The following is a 23,154-nucleotide window of genomic DNA, read 5'->3' on the forward strand; positions in this document are numbered from 1 at the left end:
TAACTGATTCAAATATTTTTAGCCAGATCCTAATTGGTATGTCAAATTTTATGTTCCTTTTGATGGCATAGAAGGCCCTTCTTGCCTTGTCTCTCAGATCGTTCACAGCTTTGTGGAAGTTACCTGTGGCGCTGATGTTTAGGCCGAGGTATGTGTAGTTTTTTGTGTGCTCTAGGGCAACGATGTCTAGATGGAATTTGTATTTGTGGTCCTGGCAACTGGAACTTTTTTAGAACACCATTATTTTTGTCTTACTGAGATTTACTGTCAGGGACCAGGTCTGACAGAATCTGTGCAGAAGATCTAGGTGCTGCTGTAGGCCCTCCTTGGTTGGTGACCAGATCATCAGCAAACACTAGACATTTGACTTCAGATTCTAGTAGGGTGAGGCCGGGTGCTGCAGACTGTTCCAGTGCCCTCGCCAATTCGTTGATATATATGTTGAAGAGTGTGGGGCTCAAACTGCATCCCTGTCTCACCCCATGGCCCTGTGGAAAGAAATGTGTGTGTTTTTTGCCAATTTTAACCGCACACTTGTTGTTTGTGAATATGGATTTTATAATGTCGTATGTTTTTCCCCCAACCCCACTTTCCATCAATTTGTATAGCAGACCCTCATGCCAAATTGAGAAAATCTTTTTTGAAATCAACAAAGCATGAGAAGACTTTGCCTTTGTTTTGTTTTGTTTGTTTGTCAATTAGGGTGTGCAGGGTACTAGCCACTTAAAATAACTTATTTTCTCATTCTTTTAATATTTACTTTACTTTAACCTTTATTTTATCAGGGGGTCATACTGAGACCAAGGTCACTTCTACAGATGAGCACTGAATTACATTAATCAGTAATAAAGTCCTCAATCAGCTTTCTGAATTGCCCTAGATGCACCAAAACATAATATTTAAGAACATTTTGAAGATTGTTCCACAAATCTGGATATGATTTGAGAGCACTAGTTAGCTCCAAAAGTGGTTAGTAGCTTTGACTGCATGCTGACAGTAAATTCAGAGCCATTCAGTGGCTAGCTACACCACAAACATAATTTTACCAGGTTCCCGTGAAGCAATTGTAATGACAGTCCACCACAACATACCCAAGAGTTGACTGATTAGCAAGGGCTAGTCTGTGTTTCATTTCATTGTGTATTACAAACACAGTTTGAGATCATTGTGAGGGGATTTCGAATGTGGTTGAATGGAGAATTGGGCTTCCAGGGAAAATGTTGTCCGAGGTTGGAACAGTAACCAAGGGGGGCGGGGCATGGCAAAGGGTCAATTATTTCCCCCCCTTTTTTTGCTATAGCAGCTGCCCCCCACCCACGCTGTAAACTAGTTGTAAATGCTGTTATCAACACCAACAAAGCATCTAATAATCACAGATCCTCTGATCTCCACTACTCCTCTCTAAAATAACTACAGTGTGAAAAGGGCCCCTGTCCTCCACTAGATGACCAGATGTGTTTGTGTTTGGCTCAGTGGTATTTATGATGACAAGTGCATGTTAGATCACATGTGCGAGTGAAGTCCCCAACGAGACTGAGAGAGATGACACAGAGGACTTATAGGGACAATATTGTGTGCATGTAGTTGAGTCAATGGCCTACTTGATAAAACCCATTCTGAGTCAGTGTCACTAATCAGCCTCTCTGTCAGGACATTATTAGATATCCAGACTATTACAGAGTGAATTTAACACATTGGTGTTTATTCAAGCAATTTGATAAAGTAGTTAAACATCCCCTTTATATTTGGCAATATTTGGCACAGTTTTATGTTTTTGAGCAAAGTAATATAGAACATACTGTACACAAGATTTATCAATTTATCAAAGTTGGAACACTTGAGTGTATTTGCAAAGGAGGCGCTGTTCTCGTGCAAGCATAGTATACAATTGCACCATTCACTGAAATGAGTTGTGATTGGGTAAGAAAGAGTTATAGGTTTGTCCAGGCTGTCAGTTCTGGTTGTTGTATCAGTCTGGTGATTTGGAGCAGGTGAGGGGAGGGGATTCTTTGGTGTCTTTAATGTTTCCGAGCAGGGTGCCAGGAGAGTTCAGGACTGTGACACTCATTAATCATGATCTGTACTTACCTGAAGAACTGGAAGAGTGACATGTCAATACTGTGACACTAAGGCAGTACACACAATAGAGGACACACACAAACTTTATCTGTCTCTCTCACAGAAACACACACACACACAAACACACAACACACACACACTGCTGCAGGGGGAGTGAGGCAGAGGCATGACATGGGACAGAACACACACACTCACATGGCCATGCCAAACTGCTCCAGCCATTTCTTCTTCAGCTCCTTGGTTTTGAAGAAGAACTCGAAGCCACTCTGCCCCTGGTTGTGTGTCAGGTAGAATCCATAGGACCACTACAACAGGAGACAAAAAGGGTGATGAGAGAGTGAAACAGAGAGAAACAGAGAGAGCTAGATGAGGGGGTCATTGTAAGGTAGAATGGGGGAGTCAACATAGAAAGAGATAGAGTGGTGTATGCAGGGGGAGAGAGAGAGAGAGATAGAGAGAGAGAGAGAGAGAGAGAGAGAGAGCGAGAGAGAGAGAGAGAGAGAGAGAGAGAGAGAGAGAGAGAGAGAGAGAGAGAGAGACAGAGAGAGAGAGAGAAAGAGAGCGAAAGAGAGAGAAAGCGAAAGAGAGAGTTCCTGTGACCCAGTGTCCATGCAGCCCCAGACACTGCAGAACTTAATCACTAAAGATTAGCCACTTCAAAGACTAGCCATTACTCAAGGGTCCCAGATAACAACCTGCTACAACCACCTCTCCTTGTTATTACACAGAGACAAGACTGTCTTGAAAAAGGTACTCTGACCCAAATGTCAGCACAATAAACAAGTGTAGATTCGGAGGTAATATTGTGTGTTCTGCTGGAGTTATCTTTCCTACAATGAGGGCTCTGTAGCCTGCATGTACCGTACTGCTCAGTGCTCAGGGCAGCTGTGCTTATTAAAACAATGAGAACAGCCATTAAAGGGGCAATCTGGGATTCAAACAAGTACAAATGGATGTATAAATTCCAGATTGACCCTTTAAAGCAGGTAGCTTAGTGGTTAAGAGCGTAGTGCCAGTAACCGAAAGGTCGCTGGTTCTAATCCCCGAGCCGACTAGGTGAAAAATCTGTCGATGTGCCCTTGAGCAAGGCACTTAACCCTAATTGCTCCTGTAAGTTGCTCTGGATAAGAGCGTCTGCTAAATGACTAAAATGTAAAATGTAAATGTCTTCAGGTTGCAGTGGTTGGGGTAAGCCACCAGCCAATCAGATAAGAGAAAGAGAGCCTCTTGGCCAATCATAGAGGGTGTGTAGGGGGTGGGGTTTGTGGGTTTGAAAACAGGTACACTATAGACCAGCTTATCTGCTTTCGTAGGTCTCTAGCCCTATAGGACAGACAAGGGGTTGTCTTTCAAGTAATAGGAAAGATGCGTGCTGCTGAGACTTTGGCTGGATTATTGTTTTATTTCTTAACAAATGAAAGCTATTTTAAGCTAAATTATTATTATCCCCTGGGAAGCCATTGTGCAATGTATCATGTATCATCCACAAGAGTGGATATTATACTTTGCTGGGTGCTTGTTGCTGTGTGTGTGTATGTGTGTGTGTATGTGTGTGTGTGTGTGTGTGTGGGTGTGTGTGTGTGTGTGTGTGTGTGTGTGTGTGTGTGTGTGTGTGTGTGTGTGTGTGGAGCGTGTGTGTGTGTGTGTGTGTGTGTGTGTGTGTGTGTGTGTGGAGCGTGTGTGTGTGTGTGTGTGTGTGTGTGTGTGGAGCGTGTGTGTACCATCAGGTACAAGGCGATGTTTAATAAACACACCATCTGGGGAAAAGGCAAGCTGTTCTATCCCTCAAACCAACACAATATCTGATTAAGCTCATCAATGAATGTGGTAATCTCAATATGTGTCTGATTCGCTTTTACTGACAGATTTCCTAAAACTTACATTCATAAATACAAGTTTAGCATGTCCTCTCCTGTACAGTACTGTCTGAGCCTGCAGCAAATTAAGAAATCCCTCAACAGTCAACAATAATTAAAGTGTGAATAATTGAAGAATGATAAAACTATGATTGTTTTCTGTGCACTCTTTCATACACACACACACACGAGCGCATGAACACACACACACACACACGCGCACGCACACACACCTTTCTGTTCTCCTTGTCTGACGTGGGGTTGTTGGTGATCTTGAAGTGGTGCAGGTCGATCACTTCCTTCATCTCATAGTTGTCTCCTCTCCTCTTACAGACGATCACAGCAGCATCGAACAGGAAGATATGCCTGTGGTGTCAGAGAAAAGACACAGAGGGAGAGATAGAAAGAAGATAAGGGAATGAGAGGACTGCACACAGAATATTGCTGTTCACCAGTGCTTTATTCCTGCCCCCAAATACACAAATGTTTCCACTTCACAGAAGTCTTTGTCAGGTAAGATAAAAAGAAGACCATTTGGTTAGCATGAATACCCTCTTCAGAATGTATTATAAGTGCATTTCTAATGCCTGATTGCGTTATGCAGAATACACTACAATAGCTGCTAATAAACACCTATTACTACATCCATAAAGCATTATGAGCAAGCAGCAGACGCAAGGACTAAAAAAAGACTTGATCTTATCTTGCCATGTTGCAGACAAACACACACACATGCACTCACACAGAAACACACACACATGCACTCACACAGAAACACACACACATGCACTCACACAGAAACACACACACATGCACTCACACAGAAACACACACACATGCACTCACACAGAAACACACACACCAGACAGACAGACATCTCACCGGTCCTGTTTGGCACGTTTGTCGATTGAGGCAACGCGTACCTCTCCGTCTCCTTTTGGTCTCCCATAGATACTAAGAGACTGATTCTGAAAGGGGGGGGGGGGGGGGGGGGGGGGAGAGAGAGATGGGGGGGAAGAAAGAAAGAGGTCACACTTAAAACCCAGCTCACTTCACAATTATTTTTTAATCAAGATTAGGTACTTACAAGGTTTTCGATGGATTTCTGATACTGGGCTATGTCTCTCAGAGTCTCGTTGTCTCTCTTCACTTCATTGACGTACTGAGCCAGGTCCTACAGTACCCAACACAACACAGAGAACACAAAACAACAAACATTAAGACTTGACATTCAAGATGGGTGCATTTTGGCATTCACTATATGAGACAGGCTCACAACAAATGACTGCTTTCCAATGCTATTCCATACAGTAGCCTAACTAATAGTCTTTCTAACTCCTGTTTCTTCATTAGTTCTGTATTAGTGTGGAGCAAAAGTATCTACAACTTCATGATTAAAATCGTACCTCCCGCAATGTCCACATATTCTAGAGGACTCTCTCTCTTTCTCTCTCTCTCTCTCTCTCTCTCTCTCTCTCTCTCTCTCTCGCTCTCTCTCTCTCTCTCTCTCTCTCTCTCTCTTTTTGAGCAGCATGATTAATTGTTTATGCAAGAGTACATTGTGTAAATCTTCCTCTCAACACAGAGTGAGCCTGGTTCAAGTAGCACTGTTTAAAATCCCATCTATCATAGGGTCTGAGATAATCAGCGCTGAAAACCACTTTGTTGCTGTCGCACCACACGACGCAATGCAGAGAAACACTCCAGGAACATTAACCACATTAGCTTGATTCCCCCAATCAATGTCAAGTGGATCATTTAGCCAATTGAAATCATTGCAGATGCCCTCAGAGTAAATGTTCACTTTCATACACGACGTGACTCGCTTCTAGTACTTTCCTGGTACGTGTCAAACTGTATTCACCTACCCACATCATCAACACCCTGTATGTCAAGACTAAAGAGAGACGACTGATTTTTTAAGTGCAGATTTCAGAAGAAAACAATGTCAAGCTGAATAAAAAAAACTAATGATGCGCTAGCAATCTTTCTCAAAGAGAGATGGGGAGCCAAACATTGTGTAACCTCTGTCAAACTCTTACACAAAGAGAACAACTTAATAGTATTCACATTGTACCTAATCTTGTCAGAGATATTTCATTGAGATACATGTATTGCAGTGGAGGCTGCTGAGCGGAGAACGGCTCATAATAATGTCCGTAACGGAGCAAATGGAATGACATCAAAGACCTGGAAACCATGTGTTTGATGTATTTGATACCATTCCACTGATACTGCTCTAGTCATTACCACGAGCCCGTTCTCCCCAATTAAGGTGCCACCAACCTTCTGTGATGTGTTGGTGGCAGCTGTGATGTGTTTTTATCAGTGTGTAGGCCTAGGGTATGTATGCTGTAGGCCTGAAGTGGTGCTGAAATAGCAAGCAGGTTGATAGAGGCATCATTATGAGCAATAATCTTGTCTCAAGGCAGATCTCAGTAGGAGCCATTATGTGGACCTTCAAAAAGTATTCACAACCCTTGACTTTTTTCACATTTTGTTGTGTTACGGCCTGAATTTAAAATTGATTAAATTGAGATTGTGTCACTGGCCTACACACAATACCACATAATGTCAAAGTGGAATTATGTTTTTAGAAATTTTTACAAATTAATTAAAAATGAAAAGCTGAACTGTCTTGAGTTATGGCAAGCCTAAATAAGTTCAGGAGTAAATATTTGCTTAAAACCTCTTAAGGATCGGACACTTTTTTTCAATTTTCACCTAAAATGACATACCCAACTCTAACTGCCTGTAGCTCAGGACCTGAAGCAAGGATATGCATTTTCTTGATACCATTTGAAAGGAAACACTTTGAAGTTTGTGGAAATGTGAAACTAATGTAGGAGAATATAACACATTAGATCTGGTAAAACATAATACAAACAAAAAAACATGCGTTTTCTATTGATTTTTTTGTTCCATCATCTTTGAAATGCAAGACAAAGGCCAAAATATAATATTGCAGTTTAGGCGCAATTTGATAGCATTGTGTGTGCAAAGTTTCAGATTGATCCAGTGAAGCATTGCAATACTAGACTATTTTGTATGAAGTCTGCCCAAATGTGCCAAATTGGTCAATTGATACATTTTCAAGTACATAACTATAGAGAACATACAAAAATGATATGGTAAACCAAAATGTAGGTTTACACACTCCCAGGAATGTCATACATGATCATTAGCTTACACACTAACTTTCACACATCTAGATGGCCGGGCGTGGTGGGTGTGGAGCCAGAGACAGCAGGGGTTCAAACTGTAGAAGCAAGTTCCTACATTTGAATATTAAAATTGATTTTATCAAACAAAACTCTATGCTACATTTTATCTCTGGGACCCTTAGGATGACAAATCAGAGCAAGATTACTGGACGTAAGTACGTTATTTACCTTCAGAGGTGAATGTATCAGACCAGTTGCCGTGTTACGTTTTTTGTTGTTGTGCACTCTCCTCAAACAATAGCATGGTATTATTATTATTTTTTTCACTGTAATAGCTACTGTAAATTGGACAGTGCAGTTCGATTAACAATAATTTAAGCTTTCTGCCCATATAAGACATGTCTATGTCCTGGAAGGTTTGCTGTTACTTACAACAGTCATGCTAATCACATTAGCGCACGTTAGCTCAACCGTCCCGTATACGGGACACCGATCCCTTAAAACAGGATTGCCCAACTCTGTTCCTGTAGAGCTACCCTCCTGTAGGTTTTCGCTCCAACCCCAGGTGTTACTAACCTTATTCATCTTATCAATCTGCTAATTATTAGAATCAGGTGTGCTAGATTAGGGTTGGAGCAAAAACCTACAGGACGGTAGCTCTCCAGGAACAGGGTTGGGCAGTCCTGCCGTAGAGGTTAACAAGTCACATAATAAGTTGCATGGACACACTATGTGTGCAATAAAAGTGTTTAAAAAAATGTTTTAATGACTACCTCATCTCGGTACCCCACACATACAATTGTCTGTAAGTTCCCTTAGTGAAGCAGTGAATTTCAAACACAGATTCAACCACAAACACCAGGGAGGTTTTCCAATGCCTCGCAAAGAAGTTCACCTATTGGTAGATGGATAAAAATAAAAAAGCATACATTGAATATTTACATTTTAGTCATTTAGCAGATGGTCTTATGCAGAGCGACTTACAGTAGTGAGTGCATACATTTTCATACTTTTTTGTACTGGTCCCGCGTGGGAATCAATCCCACAACCCTAGCGTTGCAAGCGCCATTATATACCAACTGAGCCACACGAGACCCTTTGAGCATGGTGAAGCTATTAATAACATATCAATACACCCAGTCACTACAAAGATATAGGCGTCCTTCCTAACACAGTTCCTGGAGAGGAAGGAAACCGCTCAGGGATTTCACCATTTACACTGGTGACTATAAAACAGTTACAGAGTTCAATGGTTGTGATAGGAGAAAACTGAGGATGGATCAACAACATTGTAGTTACTCCACAATAGTAACCTAAATGACAGAGTGAAAACAAGGAAGCCTGTACAGAATAAAGAATATTCCAAAACATGGATCCTGTTTGCAATAAGGCACTAAAGTAAAATTGCTAAAGAATATGGCAAAGAAATACACTTTATGTCCTGAATACAAAGAGTTATGTTTGGGGCAAATCCAACACAGCACATCATCATATTTTCAAGCATGGTGGTGGCTGAATCATGTTCTGGGTATGCTTGTCATCGTCAAGGACTAGGGAGTGTTTTTAGGAGAAAAAGAAACGGAATAGAGCTAAGCACAGGCAAAATGCTAGAGGAAAACTTGATTCAGTCTGCTTTCCAACAGACACTCTGAGACAAATTCATCTTTCAGCAGGACAATAACCTAAAACACAAGGCTAAATATACACTGGAGTTGCTTACCAAGACGACATCGAATGTTCCTGAGTGGCCTAGTTACAGTTTTGACTTAAATTGGCTTGAAAATCTAGGTCAAGACTTCAAAATGGCTGTCTAACAATGATCAACAACCAACTTGACAGAGCTTGAAGAATCTTTTAAAGAATAATGTGCAAATATTGTCCAATCCAGGTGTGCAAAGCTCTTAGAGACTTACCCAGAAAGACTCACAGCTGTAATCCCTGCCAAAGATGATTCTAACATGTATTGACTCAGGGTTATGAATACTTATGTAAATGATATATTTTTGTATTTAATTTGCAATAAATTTGCAAAAATGTCTACAAACATATTTTCACTTTGTCATTATGGGGTATAGTGTGTAGATGGGTGAGGAAAAATGTTTTAAAATCCATTTTGAATTCAGGCTGTAACACAACAAAATGTGGAATAAGTCAAGGGATATGAATACTGAAGGCACTGTATACTGTGTTAGGCTGTGAGGCTATATACTGTCATAGGCTGTGAGGTTATATACTGTCATAGGCTGTGAGGTTATATACTGTCATAGGCTGTGAGGTTATATACTGTCATATGCTGTGACGTTATATACTGTCATATGCTGTGAGGTTATATACTGTCATATGCTGTGAGGTTATATACTGTCATATGCTGTGAGGTTATATACTGTCATATGCTGTGAGGTTATATACTGTCATATGCTATGAGGTTATATGTAGTCATATGGTGTGAGATGATATACTGTCATATGCTGTGACGTTGTATACTGCAATATGCTGTGAGGTCATATACTGTCATAGGCTGTGAGGTTATATACTGTCATATGCTGTGAGGTTATATACTGTCATATGCTGTGAGGTTATATACTGTCATATGCTGTGAGGTTATATACTGTCATATGCTGTGAGGTTATATACTGTCATATGCTGTGAGGTTATATACTGTCATATGCTGTTTGGTTATATACTGTCATATGGTGTGAAGTTATATACTGTCATATGCTGTGAAGTTATATACTGTCATATGACGTGATGTTATGTACTGTCATATACTGTGAGGTTATTATCTGTCATATGCTTTGAGGTTATATACTGTCATATGCTGTGAGGTTGTACACTCTCATATACTGCCATATGCTGTGAGGTTATATACTGTCATAACCTGTGAAGTTACTGTATATACTGTCATATGTTGTGAGGTTATATACTGCCATATACTGCCATAAGCTGTGAGGTTCACACTGTCATATACTGTGAGGTTATATAGTGTCATATGCTGTGAAGTTATATACTGTCATATGCTGTGATGTTATACTGTCATATGCTGTGAGGTTATTTACTGTCAGTGAAATAGTTAGGGAGCTAAATATGTCAGGAGACAGCAGATAAATATGTACAACTAAATTAATACAGTAAAAATACATAACAACATATATACAGTAATAAATATATAACTAAATATATACAGTAATTAATACATCAAATCAAATCAAATAAATTTTTATTTACCACATGCGGCGAATACAACAGGTGTAGACATTACCGTGAAATGCTTACTTACAGCCCTTAACCAACAATGCATTTATTTTTTAAATAAAAATGTAAAATAAAACAACAACAACAACAAAAAAATGTTGAGAAAAAAAGAGCTTGAAGAATCTTTTAAAGAATAATGTGCAAATATTGTACAATCCAGGTGTGCAAAGCTCTTAGAGACTTACCCAGAAAGACTCACAGCTGTAATCCCTGCCAAAGATGATTCTAACATGTATTGACTCAGGGTTATGAATACTTATGTAAATGATATATTTTTGTATTTAATTTGCAATAAATTTGCAAAAATGTCTACAAACATATTTTCACTTTGTCATTATGGGGTATAGTGTGTAGATGGGTGAGGAAAAATGTTTTAATAATAATAATATGCCATTTAGCAGACGCTTTTATCCAAAGCGACTTACAGTCATGTGTGCATACATTTTGTATTGTGTATGGGTGGTCCCGGGGATAGAACCCACTACCCTGGCGTTACAAGCGCCGTGCTCTACCAGCTGAGCTACAGAGGACCACATATCCATATACTGGTATAGAGGTCCTGGATGGCAGGAAGCTTGGCCCCAGTGATGTACTGGGCCGTACGCACGACCCTCTGTAGTGCCTTGCGGTCGGAAGCCGAGCAGTTGCCATATCAGGCGGTGATGCAACCAGTCAGGATGCTCTCGATGGTGCAGCTGTACAACTTTTTGAGGATCTGGGGACGCATGCAAAATCTTTTCAGTCTCCTGAGGGGGAATAGGCTTTGTCGTGCCCTCTTCACGACTGTCTTGGTGTGTTTGGACCATGATAGTTCGTTGGTGATGTGGACACCAAGGAACTTGAAGCTCTCAACCTGTTCCACTACAGCCCAGTCGATGAGAATGGGGGCGTGCTCAGTCCTCTTTTTTTCCTGTAGTCCACAACCATCTCCTTTGTCTTTGTCACGTTGAGGGAGAGGTTGTTATCCTGGCACCACATGGCCAGGTCTCTGACCTCCTCCCTATAGGCTGTCTCATCGTTGTCGGTGATCAGGCCTACCACTGTTGTGTCATCTGCAAACTTAATGATGGTGTTGGAGTCGTGCCTGGCCATGCAGTCATGGGTGAACAGGGAGTACAGGAGGGGACTGAGCACGCACCCCTGAGGGGCCTCCGTGTTGAGGATCAGCGTGGCAGATGTGTTGTTACCTACCCTTACCACCTGGGGGCGGCCCGTCAGGAAGTCCAAGATCCAGTTGCAGAGGGAGGTGTTTAGTCCCAGGATCCTTAGCTTAGTGATGAGCTTTGAAGCACTATGGTGTTGAACGCTGAGCTGTAGTCAATGAATAGCATTCTCACGTAGGTGTACCTTTGTCCAGGTGGGAAAGGGCAGTGTGGAGTGCAATAGAGATTGGTCTAGGGTTTCTGGGATAATGGTGTTGATGTGAGCCATGACCAGCCTTTTAAAGCACTTCATGGCAACAGACGTCAGTGCTATGGGTCGGTAGTCATTTAGGCAGGTTATTTTAGTGTCCTTGGGCACAGGGACTATGGTGGTCTTCTTGAAACATGTTGGTATTACAGACTCAGTCAGGGACATGTTGAAAATGTCGGTGAAGACACTTGCCAGTTGGTCAGCACATGCTCGGAGTACATGTCCTGGTAATCCGTCTGGCCCTGCGGCCTTGTGAATGTTGACCTGCTTAAAAGTTTTACTCACATCGGCTACATCGGCTACGGAGAGCGGAAACCCTACACAATCCATCAATCAATCAATCAATCAAATGTATTTATAAAGCCCTTTTTACATAGCATATGTCACAAAGTGCTTATACAGAAATCCAGCCTAAAACCCCAAAGAGCAAGCAATGCAGACGTAGAAGCACGCAGAGAGAACAGTTGAAACTGTAGCAGCAGCATGACAAGGTAGAACGTCTGGTAAACAATCCATGTCTCAATTGTCTCAAGGCTTAAAAATCCTTCTTTGATTTGTCTCCTCCCCTTCATCTACACTGATTTAAGTGGATTTAACAAGTGACATCAATAAGGGATCATAGCTTTCACCTGGATTCCCCTGGTCAGTCTACAGTGAGGGAAAAAAGTATTCGATCCCCTGCTGATTTTGTATGTTTGCCCACTGACAAAGAAATGATCAGTCTATCATTTTAATGGTAGGTTTATTTGAACAGTGAGAGACAGAATAACAACAAAATAATCCAGAAAAACGCATGTCAAAAATGTTATAAATTGATTTGCATTTTAATGAGGGAAATAAGTATTTGACCCCCTCTCAATCAGAAAGATTTCTGGCTCCCAGGTGTCTTTTATACAGGTAACGAGCTGAGATAGAATAGTCTAGGTCCAAAAGACTTCTCAACAGCTTCTACCCCCAAGCCATAAGACTCCTGAACAGCTAATCATGGCTACCCGGACTATTTGCACTGCCACCCCACCCCATCTTTTTACGCTGCTGCTACTCTGTTAATTATTTATGCATAGTCACTTTAACTCTACCCACATGTACATATTACTTCAACTACCTCAACTAGCTGGTGCCCCCGCACATTGACTCTGCACCGGTACCCCCCTGTATATATAGCCTCCCTACTGTTATTTTATTTTACTTCTGCTCTTTTTTTCTCAACACTTTTTTGTTGTTGTTTTATTTTACTTTTTTATTAAAAATAAATGCACTGTTGGTTAAGGGCTGTAAGTAAGCATTTCACTGTAATGTCTGCACCTGTTGTATTCGGCGCATGTGGCCAATAACATTTGATTTGATTTGAGATTAGGAGCACACTCTTAAAGGGAGTGCTCCTAATCTCAGCTTGTTACCTGTATAAAAGACACCTGTCCACAGAAGCAATCAATCAATCAGATTCCAAACTCTCCACCATGGCCAAGACCAAGGAGCTCTCCAAGGATGTCAGGGACAAGATTGTAGACCTACACAAGGCTGGAATGGGCTACAAGACCATCGCCAAGCAGCTTGGTGAGAAGGTGACAACAGTTGGTGCGATTATTCGCAAATGGAAGAAACACAAAATAACTGTCAATCTCCCTCGGCCTGGGGCTCCATGCAAGATCTCACCTCGTGGAGTTGCAATGATCATGAGAACGGAATCAGCCCAGAACTACACGGGAGGATCTTGTCAATGATCTCAAGGCAGCTCGGACCATAGTCACAATTGGTAACACACTACGCCGTGAAGGACTGAAATCCTGCAGCGCCCGCAAGGTCCCCCTGCTCAAGAAAGCACATATACAGGGCCGTCTGAAGTTTGCCAATGAACATCTGAATGATTCAGAGGAGAACTGGGTGAAAGTGTTGTGGTCAGATGAGACCAAAATGGAGCTCTTTGGCATCAACTCAACTCGCCGTGTTTGGAGGAGGAGGAATGCTGCCTATGACCCAAAGAACACCATCCCCACCGTCAAACATGGAGGTGGAAACATTATGCTTTGGGGGTGTTTTTCTGCTAAGGGGACAGGACAACTTCACCGCATCAAAGGAACGATGGACGGGGCCATGTACCGTCAAATCTTGGGTGAGAACCTCCTTCCCTCAGCCAGGGCATTGAAAATGGGTCGTGGATGGATATTCCAGCATGACAATGACCCAAAACACACGGCCAAGGCAACAAAGGAGTGGCTCAAGAAGAAGCACATTAAGGTCCTGGAGTGGCCTAGCCAGTCTCCAGACCTTAATCCCATAGAAAATCTGTGGAGAGAGCTGAAGGTTCGAGTTGCCAAACGTCAGCCTCGAAACCTTAATGACTTGGAGAAGATCTGCAAAGAGGAGTGGGACAAAATCCCTCCTGAGATGTGTGCAAACCTGGTGGCCAACTACAAGAAACGTCTGACCTCTGTGATTGCCAACAAGGGTTTTGCCACCAAGTACTAAGTCATGTTTTGCAGAGGGGTCAAATACTTCTTTCCCTCATTAAAATGCAAATCAATTTATAACATTTTTGACATGTGTTTTTCTGGATTTTTTTGTTGTTATTCTGTCTCTCACTGTTCAAATAAACCTACCATTAAAATTATAGACTGATCATTTCTCTGTCAGTGGGCAAACGTACAAAATCAGCAGGGGATCAAATACTTTTTTCCCTCACTGTATATCATGGAAAGGTCAGGTGTTTCTAATGTTTTGTACACTCAGTGTCTACAGTAATAAGTACATACCTATCCAGCAAATAGAGACATTTTGAGTCCCTAATGCACAGTGCCATACACTGTGCATGTGTATGCCTGCAACACATGTGCCTAACTACGTACATGTGAGTGTGTGTGTGCATGTGTGTCTGTGTGTGTGTGGTCCAGGTAAAAAGAGTCATAAGATCAGACACAGACCTGACACCCCAATTACTCTTTCACTCCTGATGTGATGCGAGGGCGTCGTATAACACTTACCTTCATGGCATCCAGCGCCATCCGCAAATTGCTCTTGTCAGCCACGTCGTGAGTGTGTTTCACTAATTCCTGTAATTGGATCAAAACAAAACACAGTTCTATTTTATTCTCTCTGTTTTCACGAGCTAGCTAATTAGCCACATAGAGCCCTGAGAGAAGTAGGAAAAACAGAGATGGCAGGTAGCCATTAGGCTAACTCGCTCTGCCTGACACTTCAACTACAGCTCAACATTATAGACAAACAGTGTTAACCAAGGTTCTACCGCGTTAGAAATTAGCTGCGTTTATCAAGTGATGTTGTTTCATTTGTACTGTGACTTCAGGGTTAGAAAAACAAACAAGGACAAACAAACAAAGCGATCGTTGATTACTATTTTCATGTCACACACACAGACAATTCACTGTTGCTGTGCACAATCACACACATACACACACACTTCTATTCAAAGACACACACACATATACATACAGTGGGGAAAAAAAGTATTTAGTCAGCCACCAATTGTGCAAGTTCTCCCACTTAAAAAGATGAGAGAGGCCTGTAATTTTCATCATAGGTACACGTCAACTATGACAGACAAATTGAGAAGAAAAAAATCCAAAAAATCACATTGTAGGATTTTTTATGAATTTACTTGCAAATTATGGTGGAAAATAAGTATTTGGTCACCTACAAACAAGCAGGATTTCTGGCTCTCACAGACCTGTAACTTCTTCTTTAAGAGGCTCCTCTGTCCTCCACTCGTTACCTGTATTAATGGCACCTGTTTGAACTAGTTATCAGTATAAAAGACACCTGTCCACAACCTCAAACAGTCACACTCCAAACTCCACTATGGCCAAGACCAAAGAGCTGTCAAAGGACACCAGAAACAAAATTGTAGACCTGCACCAGGCTGGGAAGACTGAATCTGCAATAGGTAAGCAGCTTGGTTTGAAGAAATCAACTGTGGGAGCAATTATTAGGAAATGGAAGACATACAAGACCACTGATAATCTCCCTCGATCTGGGGCTCCACGCAAGATCTCACCCCGTGGGGTCAAAATGATCACAAGAACGGTGAGCAAAAAATCCCAGAACCACACAGGGGGACCTAGTGAATGACCTGCAGAGAGCTGGGACCAAAGTAACAAAGCCTACCATCAGTAACACACTACGCCGCCAGGGACTCAAATCCTGCAGTGCCAGACGTGTCCCCCTGCTTAAGCCAGTACATGTCCAGGCCCATCTGAAGTTTGCTAGAGTGCATTTGGATGATCCAGAAGAGGATTGGGAGAATGTCATATGGTCAGATGAAACCAAAATATAACTTTTTGGTAAAAACTCAACTCGTCGTGTTTGGAGGACAAAGAATGCTGAGTTGCATCCAAAGAACACCATACCTACTGTGAAGCATGGGGGTGGAAACATCATGCTTTGGGGCTGTTTTTCTGCAAAGGGACCAGGACGACTGATCCGTGTAAAGGAAAGAATGAATGGGGCCATGTATCGTGAGATTTTGAGTGAAAACCTCCTTCCATCAGCAAGGGCATTGAAGATGAAACGTGGCTGGGTCTTTCAGCATGACAATGATCCCAAACACACCGCCCGGGCAACAAAGGAGTGGCTTCGTAAGAAGCATTTCAAGGTCCTGGAGTGGCCTAGCCAGTCTCCAGATCTCAACCCCATAGAAAATCTTTGGAGGGAGTTGAAAGTCCGTGTTGCCCAGCGACAGCCCCAAAACATCACTGCTCTAGAGGAGATCTGCATGGAGGAAATGGCCAAAATACCAGCAACAGTGTGTGAAAACCTTGTGAAGACTTACAGAAAACGTTTGACCTGTGTCATTGCCAACAAAGGGTATATAACAAAGTATTGAAAAACTTTTGTTATTGACCAAATACTTATTTTCCACCATAATTTGCAAATAAATTCATAAAAAATCCTACAATGTGATTTTCTGGAAAAAAAATTCTAATTTTGTCTGTCATAGTTGATGTGTACCTATGATGAAAATTACAGGCCTCTCTCATCTTTTTAAGTGGGAGAACTTGCACAATTGGTGGCTGACTAAATACTTTTTTTCCCCACTGTACACACACACCTAGAAATGAAATCCCAACAAACATCATAATCCTAGATATGAAATAAAAATGTGGGATACCACGAAAGAACCCAGTAATAAAATAAAATACATTTCTGTGTGTGCTCAAATCAAATTGTATTTGTCAAATGCGCCGAATACAACAGGTGTAGGTAGACCTTACAGTGAAATATATGCACTCACTAACTGTAAGTTGCTCTGGATAAGAGAGTCTGCTAAATGACTAAAATGTAAATGTAAAATGTAAATGCTTACTTTCAAGCCCTTAACCCAGTCCCCTCCCGCTGGGCCATATGTGTCTGCCTAGCACTCCTCAAATCCCAGGTGTCACTCAAGCTGAACCTGGGAATTGTTATCACAAGCAATGCGACAGGACCCTATTTTTCATTCTCTAACACACCTACACAGTGAGACCACAGCGAGAGAGAGAGAGAGAGAGAGAGAGAGAGAGAGAGAGAGAGAGAGAGAGAGAGAGAGAGGACTGCATATAGTACAGGCATATTGATGGATTCTGGTTCTAGTGAGTTGGGGACTGGTGGGAGCCAGTATGAAATAATGATAGAGGGAACAGAGAGAAATGGAGGTAGAGAACGAGAGAATGATCTGCCTGCCCTCCATCCTCCTTACCTCTCCTCCCTGATCTAAGCACTCACCTCCACTCTTTCCTCCCCCATCTCCCTCACCTCCCTCCCTCACTTCCCTCTCTCACTCCCTTCCTCCTCCCTCCCTACCCCCTACCCCGGGAGCGTGCTCCCTCCATTGGAGTGGATCGGGGGTCGGCACACGCCAGGCCAGGTCCCCAGGGTCCCCATGCAGCCCTCCTAGCCCGAGACAAACAGACAAACAGACACACACACAGACACAGCCCTGACAGACAGACAGCTCTGACTGGCTCTCTTACGCAACAGTGCCTCATGTCCTATGGAGTGGAATGGAACGCACCGACAGGGAGGGAGGGAGAGAAAGAGAAGACGGCTCAGAGCTGACCGCCAGTCACACATGTCAACCCCCTAGGAGCGTACACACCCACACACACCTTTCCACCTAGCCCCTGACTGCTAACCTGTCCGCCCTTACAGTGGTGGCCTAGGACTAACGTTAGAGCTGCAGGAGTCAGGACCAGACTGACTGACTGCAGTAATGCCTTATCAGGCTATTCACACACACTATGAATGATTATCTTTCTCTGCCGGTTGGTCTCCATCTCTTGCTCTCTCTTGCTCTCTCTATCTCTCTATCTCTCTATCTCTCTATCTCTTGCTCTCTCTATCTCTCTATCTCTCTCTCTTGCTCTCTCTATCTCTCTATCTCTCTATCTCTTGCTCTCTCTATCTCTCTATCTCTCTATCTCTCTATCTCTTGCTCTCTCTATCTCTCTATCTCTCTATATCTTGCTCTCTCTATCTATCTATCTCTCTATCTTTCTATTGCACTCTCTTGCTTATTCTTTTTCCTTCCTTCTATTTTTGCTGTCTGACTATCTCATTGCTCAGCTCAGTCTTTTTTTTTACGTTTAAAAGGCACACAACTTTTTAGGGCACACGTATATCCACAGAGGTGTCCAAAGCTAGTGTATGAGTAAAATATGGATAAGTGTGCCTCCACTGGTGATAGTCAGTAGTGCAGCTTTATTCCTGGTACTGAGGTAACAGTTGAATAGAAGTCACTCTCAGCTCTCTGAAGATAGATATCTTACCTGTAGAAGAAGATGATACTTCAGTACCCGCTGCATAGGGACCACTAGCAGATCCCTCAGTGTAAACTTCCCATAGTTGGCTCTCTTCGCACATTCCTGGCAAACACAATCAATAAATTATACTGCATGGTATTTGAACTGTCACTACAATATAACACAAAACATATTAATTTAGAGTAGAAAAAAGTACTTATTATGTGGAGAAAAAAAACAAAAAAACATTGCAGTTGGTGTGCCATGATCTGTAATGCCTATGGCAAACACTAGATGGCGGTATCTGACCACTGATTTAGACTGATAATGCACATATGGCAGACTTTACCTCCAGCTTCATTCGGATGTCCTCTCTGTGTTTGCAGATGTCATCCAGAGCAACGATGGCCGTTTCTACATGGCTACAGTATGTCCCATATATTAGCAATCTGGAACAGATATCAGTATATTAAAGTCAGTATTGTTGAGGTGAAAGAAATTGAGAGAGAGAGAGACTTGGGCTTGGGCCCTGACTTGGGCCCTGACAGTGAATCTCTGTAAGACAAAAAGAACAGTTTTCCAAAAAAGGTCCAGTAGCCAAGACAACAAATACAAATTCTATCTAGACACTGTTGTCCTAAAGCACAAAAAGAATTACACCTACCTCAGCCTAAACATCAACACCACAGGTAACTTAAACAAGGCTGTGAACGAATTAGGACTATACCTACTGCAGAAAATAGCTGTTAAATTCTACAACCACCACACATTCCACCACAAAGCCCTCACCTACAGAGAGATTAACCTAGAGAAGAGTCCCCTCAGCCAGCTGGTTCTGGGGCTCTGTTCACAAACACAAACAGACCCTACAGAGCCCCAGGACAGAAACACATTTAGACCCAACCAAATTATGAGAAAGCAAAAAGATAACTATTTGACACAACCAAAAAACAGAGCAAATTGGAATGCTATCTGGCCCTAAACAGAGGGTACACAGTGGCAGAATACCTGACCACTGTGACTGACCCTAAATTAAGAAAATCCTTGACTATGTACAGAGAGGCCGCCATAGGCAGACCTGGCTCTCGAGAGATGACAGGCTATGTGCACACTGCCCACAAAATGAGGTGGAAACTGAGCTGTATTTCCTAACCTCCTGCCAAATGTATGACCACATTAGAGACACATATTTTCCACAGATCACACAGACCCACACAGAATTTGAAAACAAATCAAACATTGATAAACTCCCATATCTGTTAGGTGAAATTACGCAGTGTGCAGTCACAGCAGCAAGATTTGTGGCCCGTTGCCATGAGAAAAGGGCAACCAGTGGAGCACAAACAACATTGTAAATACAACCTATATTTATCTGTTTATTTATTTTCCCTTTCATACTTCAATTACTTGCACATTGTTACACCACTGTACATAGCCAATAATATAACATTTGAAACGTCTATATTCTTTCAAAATGTTTGTGAGTGTAATGTTTACTAATGTTTCCCTTGTTAATTTCCATTTTGTTTATTGTCTAATCCATTTGCTTTGGCAATGTAAACATGTGTTTTCCATGCCATTAAAGCCCTTTGAATTGAATTGAATTGAATTGAGAGAGAGAGAGAGGGAGAGAGAGAGAGAGAGAGAGAGAGAGAGAGAGAGAGAGGGAGAGAGAGAGAGAGAGAGAGAGAGAGAGAGAGAGAGAGAGAGAGAGAGAGAGAGAGAGAGAGAGAGAGAGAGAGAGAGAGAGAGAGAGAGAGAGAGAGAGAAAGCGAGAACCAGGAACGAGGAACGAGAGATCAAAAGATCGAAAGATTGAAAGGTCAAGAGATTGAGAGAAGGAGACAGAAAACCAAGGCTGGTTCAATCAACGCTGTTTTCACGTCATTTCAACAACATCAAAATCCATGTAATGACATTGAATCAACGTGGAAAACTGGGAATTTCGTCTTTTTTTCATGTAACTTTTTTCCTAAATCCAATGACACTGTGATTTTGTTTGTTGATTTCAAGTTTAATTCACATTAGTTTACAACTCAACCAAATGTAAATCAAAAATAGACATTGAACTGACGTCTGTGCCCAGTGGGATAGTTCTGTGGAATTGTACCTCTCTTTGTAGTTGATGAAGATCTGGTAGAGGTTCTGAGCACTTTTATGGCAGACAGAGTCTTGGATCTCCACCATGAGACTCTTGTGAACTTTAACCAGGTCCTGAAACACAACAACAGTCCATGACAAGCACACACTGAAGACCCATAGGGCTTGGGACAACAGGTTATAGCTGATATTTTGGAGAAGGGTCTACTTGCAATAACTGTGATATGTGTTGTTTTATTTACTACTAAATGTAGCTAGTTAAATGCACTGACTGTAAGTCAATCTGGAATAAGAATATCTGCTAAATGACTAAAATGTCACTGTACATGTTTTACTTAACGTCTCTCTACAATCTCTATCTCTATCTGTACCATCTCTACCATCTACATGGTTGGGGTTTCTGTCCTGTAAGTTACCGGAATGTTGACAAACACTTTCTTCATCTCCTCTGAGGACAGGAACGCCGTAAGAGGTGCCATAAAATACTGGATGGGAAAAACAGAGCGTTAGAAAAACAGTGAGTGGGTTGGTTCCACTAAAACAGGAAAGCTAGGCAAGCAGTTGCTGCATGTTTACGAGAACTATTTGGGTCAGCAAAATAATTACATATAGCACAACACAAGTGATTTATCAGAACAATCTTAATCTTAAATAGTGTCTGCCTACATAAGGCACTGTTTGCATAACGTCATGAACGGAATGGTTAATGAATGAAGAGGATTGTGAGAATACAGTATGAAGGGGAAGGTATTTGGTTTTAGCACCAGAAGGGTAGGGGAGGTACAGTTGAAGTCTGAAGTTTACATACACTTAGGTTGGAGTCATTAAAACTCGTTTTTCAACCACTCCACAAATTTCTTGTTAACAAACTATAGTTTTTGCAAGTCGGTTAGGACATCTACTTTGTGCATGACACAAGTAATTTTTCCAACAATTGTTTACAGACAGATTATTTCAGTCTGGTTCATCCTTGGGAGCAATTTCCAAATGCCTGAAGGTACCACGTTCATCTGTACAAGCAATAGTATGCAAGTATAAACACCATGGGACCACGCAGCCGTCATACCGCTCAGGAAGGAGACGCGTTCTGTCTCCTAGAGATGAACGTACCTTGGTGCGAAAAGTGCAAATCAATCCCAGAACAACTGCAAAGGACCTTGTGAAGATGCTGGAGGAAACAGGTACAAAAGTATCTATATCCACAGTAAAACGAGTCCTATATCGACATAACCTGAAAAGCCACTCAGCAAGGACCGCTGGAGCCACTGCTCCAAAACCGCCATAAAAAAGCCAGACTACGGTTTGCAACTGCACATGGGTACGAAGATCGTACTTTTTGAGAAATGTCCTCTGGTCTGATGAAACAAAAATAGAACTGTTTGGCCATAATGACCATCGTTATGTTTGGAGGAAAAGGGTGGTACTTGCAAGCCGAAGAACACCATCCCAACCGTAAAGCACGGGGGTGGCAGCATCATGCTGTGGGGGTGCTTTGCTGCAGGAGGGACTGGTGCACTTCACAAAATAGATAGCATCATGAAGAAGGAAAATTATGTGGATATATTGAAGCAACATCTCAAGACATCAGTTAGGAAGTTAAAGCTTGGTCGCAAATGGGTCTTCCAAATGGACAATGACCCCAAGCATACTTCCAAAGTTGTGGCAAAATGGCTTAAGGACAACAAAGTCAAGGTATTGGAGTGGCCGTCACACAGCCCTGACTTCAATCCTATAGATAATTTGTGGCCAAAACTGAAAAAGTGTGTGCGAGCAAGGAGGCCTCCAAACATAACTCAGTTACACCAGCTCTGTCAGGAGGAATGGGCCAAAATTCACCCAACTTATTGTGGGAAGCTTGTGGAAGGCTACCTGAAACTTTTGACCCAAGTTAAACAATTTAAAGGCAATGCTACCAAATACTAATTGAGTTTATGTAAACTTCTGACCCACTGAGAATGTGATGAAAGAAATAAAAGCTGAAATAAATAATTCTCTCTACTATTATTCTGACATTTCACATTCTTAAAATAAAGTGGTGATCGTAACTGACCTAAGACAGGGAATTTATACTAGGATTAAATGTCAAGAATTGTGAAAAACTGAGTTTAAATGTATTTGGCTAAGTTGTATGTAAACTTCCGACTTCAACTGTATTTGGCAGTAACACCTTACCTTCTCTATGGATTCCAGAGTCTCTGTGTACTTCTCCTCAGTCTGCTTGATCTCTGTCAGACAGCAGCTCCTGATGTCCGTCTCTACCTGCTTCTGTAACGACTACACACACACACACACACACGCACACACACAGACATACACACACACACACAAAACACAGCTGTCAAAGCAGAGCCTTAAAGCTAGAATCCATAGTTGCAACATCCATTTTTGGACTTATAAATGTATGATATATACCTATTGCTTCTTGAAGAATATACTGTAACTTATAAATTCCTAGCATCCATAGCTATATCTCTATCTTGAGAATGGTTACATTTCTCCAGGCCCGTCCCTCAGCTTTTTACCAAAAGAAAGGAAGGGTGCCCGCGGCGTTATTAT

At 41.9% G+C, this 23,154-nt stretch overlaps 1 protein-coding gene across 1 annotated transcript in view; it reads right to left on the reverse strand.

Annotated features, from left to right (window-relative positions):
- LOC311115015 (guanine nucleotide exchange factor VAV3-like) overlaps positions 1–22,872 on the reverse strand; it is a gene marked incomplete at its 5' end in the record, with an annotated part of 36,031 nt that extends 13,159 nt beyond the window's left edge. Inside the window, 10 exons of the mRNA XM_084190232.1 lie at positions 2,275–2,384; positions 4,169–4,301; positions 4,818–4,903; positions 5,023–5,109; positions 14,746–14,814; positions 18,526–18,621; positions 18,848–18,947; positions 20,609–20,712; positions 21,015–21,083; positions 22,771–22,872. Coding sequence (XP_084046358.1) covers positions 2,275–2,384; positions 4,169–4,301; positions 4,818–4,903; positions 5,023–5,109; positions 14,746–14,814; positions 18,526–18,621; positions 18,848–18,947; positions 20,609–20,712; positions 21,015–21,083; positions 22,771–22,872 — 956 coding nt within the window. The remainder of the gene's footprint in view (positions 1–2,274; positions 2,385–4,168; positions 4,302–4,817; positions 4,904–5,022; positions 5,110–14,745; positions 14,815–18,525; positions 18,622–18,847; positions 18,948–20,608; positions 20,713–21,014; positions 21,084–22,770) is intronic.
- Positions 22,873–23,154: the final 282 nt, after the last annotated feature.

Source organism: Coregonus lavaretus, assembly GCF_964263955.1.
Source record: "Coregonus lavaretus genome assembly, contig: HAP1_SCAFFOLD_5630, whole genome shotgun sequence".
In the NCBI taxonomy this organism is placed as follows: Eukaryota; Metazoa; Chordata; class Actinopteri; order Salmoniformes; family Salmonidae; genus Coregonus; species Coregonus lavaretus.